Source organism: Gracilinanus agilis, chromosome 4 (assembly GCF_016433145.1).
Source record: "Gracilinanus agilis isolate LMUSP501 chromosome 4, AgileGrace, whole genome shotgun sequence".
NCBI classification, from domain to species: Eukaryota; Metazoa; Chordata; class Mammalia; order Didelphimorphia; family Didelphidae; genus Gracilinanus; species Gracilinanus agilis.
In genome coordinates, this window is record NC_058133.1 from 441,121,885 (window position 1) to 441,134,800 (window position 12,916).

A 12,916-nucleotide genomic window follows, 5' to 3' on the forward strand; every position below is an offset into this window, starting at 1 on the left:
TGTGTGTGTGTGTGTGTGTGTGTGTGTGTGTGTGTGTGTGTGTGTGTGTGTGTGTGTGTGTGTGTCAAAATTTGAACTCTGATTCTAGTTCCTGGAAGGAAGAAGCTAGAACCCCTGAGTTCTAAGGTTCCTACAAAGCTCAGACATATTCTGCAATGATAATTTTTTTTGTAATTTGCTTTTTAAAAATATAAATGCTAGTGCTTAGCATGCTTGGTATATAGTAGGTGCTTAATAAATGTAGATTGTATTGTTTTATATGGCAAATCCTAAGGAGTCCTGTTGGAAATTTCCTGTGCCCTTTAGCCTGAACTCATGTGAAATTTTCTCCTCCTTCCCATGTGCCAGATGTTAATGGGAGACTCTCTAAGGGACACCTGCTCTGGAGTTTGCCAAGTGATGATAATGCCATCCAGTGTTTCTCTTTGTTACATGGATGTATGCTACCAGAGATTACTGGCTGAGAGCACAGGTTATTCTCAGAAAGTGATTTGGGATTTCCTTTAGGAAGTCAGTAAAAAGAATTATGGAAGGCAGTCTGTGAGAATTGCGTTAAATTTGTCATCTGAACATTAGTTTCCAGTTTGAAACTAAGTTTTTGCCTTTATCACCTGTGTGGCCTTGGGCCAGTCACTTTAACTCTAGCAGCCTCAGTTTTCTCATCTGTAAAAGGAAGGATTTGGATTTAGTGGCCTCTGCTCTCAATCCACAATCCTAATTCTTACACATTTTGATTACTCACTTGGCAATTAAAACTGAGACCAACCCTGGGAGAGTGTCCAAGTGACTCTTGGGAGTTGTCCTGGACACACACCCTCTTGATATTTTGTGCCTGGAGCCAAAAGTTAACAATGCCTTAGGCCTTGCTTTAAGGTGTATGGTACCTTTTTCCCTCCCCACGCCACATACACAACTGTCTCTCACCTCTTTTCCAGCATGGATCTTTCTTCAGCTAAAGTTCAATTTGGTTCTGTCTCCCAATCTTGCCAGCCCAAATGTTTGCAGAAGAGTTTATAGGATTACTGCCCAGGGCTTCTCTCCTCTCCTCTTCCCTCCCCTCCCCTCCATTCTCCTCTCCTCTCCCCTCCCCTCCATTCTCCTCTCCTTTCCTCTCCTCTTCTCTTCTCTATCTCTCTCTGCCTTCCCTCCCTTCTGAAAGATACCTTGTACAACTGAAAAGAGCTTTTTATTCATTGAAAAGAAAGAGAGACTAGCCTCACCTGGTCAGGGTATGCCACTTGCTCCTTTGTCAATGATTAATTCTGAAGGCAATGGAACAGCTTCCAAGGCTTGTGCACCTGGAATGAGATCCTGACGTTGCCTGGAGCCCAGGTCTGCATTGAATGTGGGCAAATGTCACTTTTGTCTTCCTTTAACACTGGTAAAGATAATATTTGCTGACTTTACTAATTGGTTTTCAACAAGGCAATGTGATGCTGGGGGCTGGATTGGGAGTCAGTACAGTACTACCGATATCATCTTAGGTCAATAACAATAATAATGTTTCGGTTGTGCACTACTTTTCATAACCCAATTTTGAATTGTCCTGGCAAAGCTACTGAAGTGGTTTGCCATTTCCCTTCTCCATTTCATTTTACAGATGAGGAAAGTGAGGCATGCAGGGTTAAGTGACTTCCCCAGGGTCACATAGCTAGTAAGTGTCTGATGCCAGATTTGAACTCGGGAAGACAAGTCTTCCTGACTCCAAGCCTGGCACTCTATCCACAGTGTCACCTAGTTACCTAATTAATAATAATAATAATAATAATAAACAACTAGCTTTTATATAATGCTTTAAGATTTGCAGAGAGTTTTATATATTTTATCATATTTGATTCTTACAAAAACTTCGTGAGTTTAGTGTTATTATTATCCCCATTTTACAGATGAAGAAACTGAGGGTAAGAGGTTGTGATTTGCCCAGCTACAAGGACACCTATTCCTCCTCTAAAACTATTGTCCTTTTAAAATTTTTTTAATTTTAAAAATATTTTTCCACATTTACATATTTCATTTTCTTTCCCTCCCCCTCCCAGATCCAAAAAGCACTTTCACTGAGTTATACAAATGTTATCACTTATACCTATTTCCATATTATTCATTTTTTGCAATAGAGAAATCTTTTAAAACCAAAACCCCCAATTCATCTAGCCATATAAACAAAAGATAAGTCATATGTTTTTCTTCTGTGTTTCTACTCCCATAGTTCTTTCTCTAGATATAGATAGTGTTCTTTCTCATAAGTCCCTTAGGATTGTCTTATAGTAGCAAAGTCCTTTACATTGGATTGTTCTATATTTCCTTTCCATGTATACTGTTTTGGTTCTGCTCATTTTGCTCTGCATTGGTTCCTGGAGTTCTTCCAGTTCATATAGAAATCCTCCAGTTCATCATTCCTTACAACACAATAGTATTCCATCATCATCATATATCACAATTTGTTCAGCCATTCCCCAATCAAGGGAATTTTTTCCAATTTTTTGCCACCACAAGAAGTGCAGCTATGGATATTTTTGTGCAAACGTTTTTCATTATTATCTCTTTAGGGTACAAACTTAGTAGTGGTATTGCTAGATCAGTGGATATGCATTTTTTAAAGCCCTTTGGGCATAGTTCCAAATTTCTTTCCAGAATGCTTGGATCATTTCATAGTTCCATCAATATAGTGTATTAGTGTTCCAATTTTGCCACAACCCCTCCAACATTTATTATTTTCCCCTACTGTCATATTGGCCAATCTGCTACATATGAGGTGGAACCTCAGAGTTGTTTTGATTTGCATTTCTCTAGTCAGGAGGGATTTAGAACACATTTTCATGTGATTGTTGATAGTTTTGATTTCTTCATCTAAAAACTCATGTCCCTTGACCATTTGTCATTTGGGGAATGGCTTGATTTCTTGTACATTTGACTTAGTTCCTTATAAATTTGAGAAAACAGACCTTTGTCAGAGAATTTTGTTATAAAATTTTTCCCCCAGTTTGTTGCTTCCTTTCTAATTTTGGTTGCATTGGTTTTGTTTGTACAAAACCTTTTTAATTTAATGTAATCAAAATTATTCATTTTATATTTTGTAATGTTCTCTATCTTTTGTATGGTCTTAAATTCCTTCCTTTTCCATAGGTATACTGGCAGGTGCACTATTCTATGTTTAGCTAATTTACTTATAATTTCCCTCTTTATATTTAAGACATTTACCCATTCCGAATTTATCTTGGTATAGGGTGTGAGATGCTGATCAAAACCTAATCTCTCCCATACTGTTTTCCAATTTTTCCAGCAGTTTTTGTCAAATAGTGGGTTCTTGTCCCAAAAACTTGGATCTTTGGGTTTATCAAACATTATCTTGTTGAGATCATTTACCCCTAGTCTATTCCATTGATCCATCCTTCTGTCTCCTAGCCAGTACCATATTGTTTTGATGATCACCGCTTTATAGTATAGTTTAAGGTCTGGTACTGCTAGGCCCCCATCCTTTACATTTTTTTTATTAGTTCCCTTGATATTCTTGATATTTTGTTCTTCCAAATGAACTTTCTTATAATTTTCTCTAATTCTATAATAAAAAATTTGGTAGTTTGATAGGTTGGGCACTGAATAAGTAAATTAGTTTAGATAGGATTGTCATTTTTATTATATTAGCTCATCCCACCCATGAACAATTAATGTTTTTCCAATTATTTAGATCTGTCTAAAAGTATCATCTTAAACATAATATATGGAAATAAAGGAAAATATTCTAGGTGGAATACAAAGTTTGAGGGTGAGAGCTTCAAAGCTCTAGAGTTTTTTCAGAGTAAGGGAGAGAACAGCGTTGACCAGTTAAGTACTGGAGAGAGATTTGTAACATTCTTTCAGATTGCCTCTAATTTTCCCCATGGATTGTATGTCTTTCCATATTGTTCCAGAGTGCCCATTTGCCTTTTAAGGCAGGTAAGCAGATGCCTGCCCAGAGCTGCATTTTCTCACAAATGATAGTTTTATTCATCGACTCTCAGGTCCAAGTCCATTCCAAGAAGAAGCTTTAGTTGAAAAGGTCTTCACTTTCCTGAGCCAAAGCTCTGAGAAAGGGCCAAGCAGCCCATCTCTACCAGGGGCCAAGCAGAAAGCCATGAGGCCAGGAGAGAGAGAAATGGCTTTCAGATCTGCTGCATCTCATTGGGAGGAAGAACTCGGGACTCTGAATGACCAGTGGTGTTCTCTTCATCAATCAAATGTCTTCATTAATGAGCTTCCTTCCCACTTTACTCAGTGCCTCTCTTGCCCTGAGCTCACTGGGAGCTTTTAATTTCTCTCCCAACTGCATTTTCCATAATAAACTGAATAAGTTTTCCCTTTTTTCTTCTGCATTCAGGAGATCCTGGCTGGTTACAAGGTAAAGAGAGAATTGTGTTTCACAGTCGGGATTTAAAGGAGATTAATTCTGTGCATTTTGTTTAAAGACTGAGTTTTCTATTTGCTTACATTTTAAGTCATTGTGAATCAAGGGGAAGGACAAATTAAGCTCCAAGTAATGAAAAATTATAAAACTCTAGAAGTTTGCAAATGCATGTGGTGATATATATATAATCTTGGATTTGAAGTCAGAAAGGTATTGCTGTCTAAGTCCTTTCAGTTGGATTCTTTATGACTGCATTTGAGGTTTTCTAGGCAAAGATACTGAGAGGTTTTTTCATTTCCTTCTCCAGCTTATTTTACAAATGAGGAAACTGAGGCACATAGGATTAAGTGACTTGCTCAGGGTCATGGAGCTAGTAGGTATCTGAGCCAAAATCCACCTCGCTCATTGGTAGCATGACACTTTTAATCTCTCTCAACATCCTCATTTATAAAATCAGGATATAGGAGAAGCTTCATAGCACAGTGTATCCACAGGGCTGCAGGCTTGAAGTTGGAAGGATGTGGGTTCATGTCCAATCTCCAACACTTCCTAGATCTGCGATCCTGAGCAAGTCACTTAATCTCAATTGCAGAGCTGTTACTGCTGCTCTTTTGTCTTAGAATTAATACTATACAAATGAGAGTTGAGAGGTCCCTTGCAACTCAAGAGCCAGGATTCTCTGATGAGATTTCCCCTTTTGAGCCAGGATTCTCTGATGAGATTTCCCCTTTTTCTATCAAAGTTTCTTTAAGAACTTCTGGAGCTGTCAGGAACCAGTTTTGTGAGGACAAGGCTGAGCTTCACCCCATGTTCTCCTTGGATTTTACCTAGATGTTCATCATGGGCTATTCCGTGATAGCTGGAGCGGCAGGAAGGCTGGTGTTTGGCTATGACAGCTATGGGAATGTGTGTGGCAAGAAGAACTCCCCTGTGGAAGGGGCCCCTCTTTCTGGACAGGACATGACAAAAAAGAAGTAAGTGCCTTCTTAAGTAGCTAAGAGATCATTGTCCATAATTCAGATAATTATGATAACGATAACATTTCTATAGCAGTGTAAGTTTGCAAGATAATTATAGTTTAAAGGATTATAGCGGAAAGGGGAAAAAACATGGCAGTTCCCTATATCGAAGTTCACCTATTGAGGCCTCACTGTATTGTGTTGTTGTGTTTTTTTTTTTTTATCTAATTCTGTGTCACTGAGTTATACTTGTCGCGGCACACTATTGGCTGATGGAATGAAAGGTGACAGACCACAGCTGTGTTCTGTATCCTGTAGGTTAATAAGAATTTGGAAAAGGTTTATGGGAGAGTGAGAAGGGTTTATAAAGCCTTATAATATATACATAATCAAATAAATATAATGTCTCTACTTCGTGGATTTTTCACCTATCACAGGGGTCTCTGGAATGTAATTCCCGCAATAGGTGAGGGATCACTCTATATAGTGCCTACTATGTGCCAGGCACTGTGTTGAGCATTTTATAAATATTATCTCATTTGATCCTTAAAACAATCCTTCAGCCTAGGGGCTATGTTACCCCCAATTCACAGTTAAGGAAAATGCAGTAAACAAAGATAAAGTGTTTTGTGTAAAGCCCTGGACTTGGAGTCAGGAAGAATCGAGTTCAAATGTGGCCTCAAATTCTTTCTAGCTGTGTGACCCCTAGGCAAGTCACTTAATAATGCTGTTAGCCTCAATTTCCTCATTAGTAAAATGAGCGAAAAGGAAATGGCAAACCACTCCATTATCTTTGTCAAGAAACCCACAAAGAATTAGACATGACTGAACAACACCACATAGCTAGTAGGTCTTTAGGCTGGATTTGAACTTCCAGACTCCGAGCTCAGCATTCTATCCACTATGTCATATTTTATAGATTTATAGATCTATAATTTTATATACATTTTATAGAATTATAGATCTATAATTCCATGATGTATAATCTATCTCTAATTATACATCATGGAATTATAGATCTAGAATTGACTGGAACTTTAGGTGGCCCCTAATCTAATCTCTTCCTTCTGTAGAATATGAAACTGAGGTCCATGGTGGTTGGTGTTTTGCCAAATGTAACCCAGATACTAATTTTCAGATCTGAATCTAGGTCCTCTGACCCCAGAGTCAGCAGCCTATATATTTAATTGAATAACTCGGCAAACACAAATTAAGCACCTACTCGGTGAAAACACTATACTTACCCAGGAGATACAAAGGCAGGAAATTATACAGAATCTTGGAATTTCAGTGTTAGTAAAGATTTCAGCAGCCATCTTGTCCAAACCCAATCCATACCCAGAAAGGAACCCCCACTATGAGGCACAAGATACCCTACAATAAGTGTGATAATAATAACAATAGCCCTATAAAGCTTGTCAGCAGACTACAGGCCAACTTAAGAAAGGAGAATCTTCCAAGGTAGCCCAATGGGATAGATGGTCTTTGCCCTTAAAGAGGATACAGTCTAGTAGATGGAGGGAGAAGAGACATCTAGACAAACAACTCTAATACTAGGAGACTCTAAGGAGATACAAAGGAGAGGTTGAGAGGAAACATTGAGGCAGGCTTCTTCATAGAAGGGATAACATTTGAGAAGAAAGAGAATGATTTCAACAGGCAGTAGTATAAGGGCAAGTTTTTTCTAGGTGCAAAATAGGGAGAGAACATGTCCAGTTTGTTAAGAATAGCAGGAAATAAAACAAGAAAGGAAGATTGGATCCAATCGTAGAGGGCTTTGAATGTCAGCTTAAGGACTTTCCATTTTATTCCCTCCTAACACCTGGGTACAGAAAATAGTGTGATTAGATCTGTGTATTGAAAAAGATTATTTGTAGCAGTAATTTCAAGAATACATTGGAGAGGGGAAAGATTGTTGTTGTTGTTGTTCTTTTGAGTCATTTCAGTGGCGGTTTCCAATTCTTAGCAACCCCATTTAGGGTTTTCTTAACAAAGATACTGGAGGGGTTTGCCATTTCCTTCTTCAGCCCATTTTACAGATGAGAAATCTGAGGCCAACAAGGTTAAATGACTTCCCCAGAGTTACTCAGCTATAAATATCTGAGGTCAGATTTGAATTCAGGAAGATGAGTCTCCCTGATTATAGTCTACTGTCTATTGTTTACTTAGATGCATATAAGGGAAAGATTAGAGATAGCCTAATTAGGAAGTCAATTTTTGCTGTACTCTTTTTGAACAGTGATGAAGACCTGAACTAGAGCAGTTATAGGAGAGATGTAAAGGAATAGACAGATAGGAGAAAGATTGTCAAAGTAGAACCTAGAAGCCCTTCCAGCTGATTTAGATGTGGGGATGACAGAGGGAGAAGAGCCTAAGATAAATTTGAGGTATGGGACTTTTGTGACTAGGAGGTTGGTGGTGCCATCAGCAGAAATGGAAAAATTAGGAGGAGGTACACTGTAGTTGGAAGGGACCTTCGCCATTGTTTAGTCCAACCTGTGCCCCAAAAGGCATTGCACTACAACAATACCCCAAGAAGTGGTCATGCTCTGTTTGCTTAAAGTCCTCCACTGATGGAAAATGCACTCTATCCCAAGGCAACACATTCCACTTTGGGATAGTTCTCATTGTTAAAAAGTTTTTCCTGGTCTGCCCTTTAGGGCTAAACTGATAAAGTCTAATCTTGCTTATACATGACAGCCTTTCAAGGTGGGAAGGTGACTTCTGTTTTGGACACAATAAATTTGAAGTATCAAAGGGGCATCCAAGTGGAGATGATAACATTCAGCCCAAACTAGGAAAATGAAGCTAGAGTTCATTAGAGAGTTTGAGTAAAGATAGAGTTTTGAGAGTCTTGAGAATAAACAACCTGGGACCTGAATTAGATTCCACCAAAAGATAATATAGACAGAAGAGAAGAAAGTCTTTTAAAAGGGGGAAGGAAGAAGGGAACAGAGATTAAAAAAAAGGTGAAAGAAATGTGGGGATGTCCATGGATGGTAATAAATCAAATAAATTTGAGAAATAAATCAAAAAGAAGAGGACAGAGGCAGAAAGACCACCTGAAAGCCATGTCATAAAAGGCTAAAGAAGAAGAATTCATAAGTAGTCCATAGAACTAAGTCCTACAAGAATAGACAAAGGAGAATAGATTAAGAACTAGAAGGGACCTTAGAAGCCATCAAGTCCAAATGAAGAAACTGAGGTTGAAAGAAATTAAGTCTTAGGTCACATAACTTGTAAGTTTCTGAGGAAAGATTTGAATTTGGGTCTTCCTAACTCCAACTCCAGCACTCAAACTCACTCACTGGTCAAAAGAGCTCATGAAGGGGTTGCTTGTTTGGAGAATTGGGAAGCCATTGATGACCTGGGAAAGAACAGTTTCAGGAAACTGGAGACAAAAACCCAAATTAGGAGGCGGAGTAATGAGGGAGTAAATTATATCTGAAGAAGTTGTGATAATAACTTAGGGAGACAGAGAAGGGAATCGTGGACAAGAGTTGTCTGGGAGTTTTTTGTTTTAATAGATTGGAGACCTGAGTGTCCTAGTAGGCAAAAGAGAAGAAATCTGGTGGTTGTTTCGAGGCTTCTCCATCCCAGTTGTCAATTCAAAAGTGGGAGGGAGAGAGGGAGAAGAGAAGAAAAGGGAATATTTCTGCCCAGTGGAGAAGGAGAATGCCCAGACCCAATCATGTGAACTTTGTTCTACCTAGAACAAGCCCCAAATGTAGCTCCAAGAGTCTTTTGAATGTGGGTATGAGAGGGCTACATGTGGTATTGCCCTGACCAAAATGTATATGTATTTGTTCACGTGCCCTTATGCAAGAGGAATGAGGCTGTTGTTCCTCTCTGCCCCCTTCCTATACCTTCTGACCCCAGCTTTCCCCTCTCTACAGAACGTTATTATGTGAATGTTTACTTGCACCCACTCAGGTTTAAAATATATTTTGTTTTAGTTTGGGACCTGTGATCTCATTTATGTAGGGAACTGCCAGCATGGAAACTCCCTCTCCAGACACAGAGCAGCCACTCAGTTGTAATTTATGGTTTTCAAGATTTGCCAGGGAAGCACTTACTTACAGGGGAAGTATTCGCTCCCCCTCTGTCCTCCCTCCAGTCACATTATTAGTCTATGTAAGAGGCAAGACTTGAAGGTTGTCCTTATTTTAACCTTCATGCTTCCTCTATTATTTATTTTCACCAATCAACAAGCATTTGTTGAGCTTGATTTTATTTTATTGATTAAGCATCTGCTATGTGTTAGGTATTCATTCAAGACATAGCTCAAAGAATGAAATAATTGCTGCTCACAGGATTACATTCCAGTGAGGATGAAAACTAGTCCATATAGAAGAATATTTTAGGCAACTGACCACCAACTACCCATGATCCATTTAACAGCTACTTCCACTCTGGATCACAGACTCAAGGGGCCAAAAGGGATCTTAATGATGATCTATGTCCATGCCTTTCCACCGCACCTAAAGACATCACCTGTCCCTCTGCCTTGCAGCCCAATGCAAGAGCTTCCTCCCTCCCATGTCTGGGGTAAGAGGATGACTCACATGCCTCATAAAGGTACAGTTTGGGCACTTGGTCTCTAAAAGGTTCACCATCACTGATCTAAATAGAAAGAAACAAGCATTTATTAATTGACTACTATATGTCAGGCACTGTGCCAAGCACTTTACAAATATCTCATTTGATCTTCAAAGCAGCCTTAGGAGACAGATACTGTTATTATCTCCATTTTAGAGGTCTGACCTAAATAGGGGTTAAATGAATTGCCCAGGGTCAAACAGCTAGTGAGTACTTGAGGCTGGATTTGAACTCAGGTTTTTCTGACTCTTGAACTGCATCACTGTCAACTGCATCACCTAGTGGCCTTTTCTAGTCCAACCCATTCATTTTACAGATCCAAATTCATAAATACACAAATATAAATATCTCTATGAAGATGCTAAGTTGGAGGGTATAGAAATGTTTATGTTAGGGCCATATGAACTTTACTAATACTCCTGTTGGATAGCCAGTGTAGGGATCATAGACTCATAGCTTAAGAGAAGAATGGAACTTTAGAAGACCCCCGTCCAAGGGCATGAATTTTCTTCAGTCATGTGCCTTTTTGGTAGATTATTCTAAGGGTGTACCCATTCTTCCAAAGAGATACTGAATGCATTGATGGGAGAACATGATCCAAGTTTATTTGTGAATTGTGGTATATTTATTATTCCTGCATTTGCTTTAATATAAGTACCTTGATATTGGGGAAAGAGAAGTCATCTAGTCTAACACCTTTTAACAAATGTGAAGGTGGCAGCTAGGTGGCTCAGTGGATTGAGAGGAGGTCCCGAGTTCAAATCCGGCCTCAGACACGTCCTAGCTGTGTGACCCTGGGCAAGACATTTAATCCCCATTGTCTGCCCCTACTGCTCTTCTGCCTTAGAACCAATACACAGTAATGATTCTAAAATAGAAGGTAAAGGTTTAAAAATAAATTCATTAAATTAAATTAAATTAAATTAAAAACACAAATGTGAAAACTGAGACCCAGAGATCATACAGGTAGTAAGTGACATAGCTAGGTTTTGAACCCATCTTTTCAGATTCTAAGTCTCACATGTTTTCTGCTATAAAATACTTTAAAGGCTGCAGTTAAAAATTAATAAGAAACATGACCTGAAACATAATTCTCTTTTGTCCTCTCTCTAGGCATGTATTCTTTATGAATTCCTGTTATCTGGAACTCAAAGATCTTAAAATCAATTCCATCGCTCTCTGTGTATCTAGCTGTCCTGAACAACAACTAGACACTCTGGAAGATGTCCAGCTCTTTGCCAAGAACAATGGTAGGAATTAGGCGGCACAGACCGGCACCTCCCTTCCCCTGCCCATCTGAAACTTACCCAGTATGGCATGCGGTTGTCTTCATGAGATGGGGTATATCTGGATTTATCTGAAACATTACCTGTTTTGTATGTGTTTGAGGCTGGGGGACATTTTTCCTCCATGAAAAATGCCACCATTCAACATGTAGGCCAGTGCAAGACATGTAGCTGATTTACAAATGATCAAGGAAGGGAATGGAGGGAAATAAGTTAATTCATTTTGTTTTCCTCAGGTTTCAGTTATCTAAAGTCAACCCAAACCCTGGAGGTCCCCCTACGGCAGTATTCTGCCTCGAGCCTCAGTCTCTTTTGCTTCTACTTCCACTCTTTTTAGAATTTTTTTTGGGAGGGGCAAGAAATTGGAGCCCCAAGCCAAGGGGCAGAAATAGAGAGAAAAAGCGCATATATTTGGGGGTCAGCAGGTGCTTGCTTATTATATCTGAAGTTTCAACCATCCGAGGTAGGTGTTGGAACATATCCCCAAGCCTACAAGGGTTCCGCTGTACGTATTTTGTCTGTAGCAGAATTGTACTGCCTCTCATGAATCTTGCAGTCCACTAAAATCTTCAGATCTTTTTTTTTAAACAAATAAACCATTGGTAGCCATGTTTCCAACTTGAAATATAGCATTCTTTCTACTGCACAGAATAGCAGTGTTTCCTACTACCAGCCACTGCTGCTGGGTCTGTAAGAAATCAGAAGGGACCTCTCTATGTGACTCAGAGCCATAGTCATTCCAGTCATCCCCAGCCTTCTTCCTAGCTCAGGTTCACTCACTCACTCTGTTTCAGCCACAGATCAGTAAACGGGATAATAAATGGCTCCAAAGGAGGGCTTTGACACCGTTTGGACTTCTTGAGATATTGTAGAGAGGATTTCCTGCTGGGCAGAGGTCAGGCTAGATCCCAGAAATGCAGATAAACTTCCAGAACCCATCAAACTCATCAGGTTCTCTTTTTTTGTACTTTTAGGTTCCTTCCTGTGTGTTTATAACTTGAATTTTGCCAACTACACTCAGAATGTAAGTGCTGCTTCATTGTGTCCCAGGCTACCCGTTCCACCAAGGTAGGACATTGTCCATGGAGTCATGGCCCATTAGAGTGGAAGGAATCATAGTATCCTCAATTTAGGGCTAGGAGGGGGCAGAGAGGGTCCAGCTCCTGATTTTATAGATTTATCTGAAGTCTAGAGAGATTCAATTTATTGATTGACTGATTTATCCAAAGTCACCAAAGTAATTCAACTTGGGGACAATTAGCTCAGTGGACAGACAGCCAGGCTTGGAGACCAGAGCTCATTGGTTCAAATCTGACTTCAGACACTTTCTAGTTGTATAACCCTGAGCAAGTCACTTAACCCCCAATGCCTAGTCCGTACCTCTCTTCTGCCTCAGAATCAATACGTAGTATTGATTCTAAGATAGAAGGTAAAGTTAAATTAAAAAAAAAAAGAGGAAGAATTCTCTTTGAGTTCCTCTTCCTCCAAAGCCAGCACAAGACTTGAATAATATGCCTGAATTTATATTTCAAGTGGTGCCAAACTCAGATAAAAATGGGGCCACTAAAACATACACAAGGATCCCTTTAGGCTGTATTTTGACTTAGAAAACTTAGAAAACCACATATTAACATTGTCTGTGTTTTATTGTATTTTTATTTATTTTATCAAATAATTCCCAATTATATTTT

The 12,916-nt window shown here is 39.2% G+C and overlaps 1 protein-coding gene across 4 annotated transcripts in view; it reads left to right on the forward strand.

The window, feature by feature from the left end:
* The first annotated feature begins 5,212 nt into the window (after positions 1-5,212).
* Positions 5,213-12,916, forward strand: part of SLC44A3 (solute carrier family 44 member 3) — a 105,327-nt gene continuing 97,623 nt past the window's right edge. For 2 of the 4 annotated variants that reach the window (XM_044672078.1, XM_044672079.1), the window contains exons 1-3: positions 5,213-5,355; positions 11,053-11,189; positions 12,200-12,293. In XM_044672078.1, coding sequence (XP_044528013.1) covers positions 5,213-5,355; positions 11,053-11,189; positions 12,200-12,293 — 374 coding nt within the window. Of the gene's footprint in view, positions 5,356-11,052; positions 11,190-12,197; positions 12,294-12,916 lie in introns of all 4 variants that reach the window. The other 2 variants (XM_044672080.1, XM_044672081.1) reach the window with 1 other exon arrangement.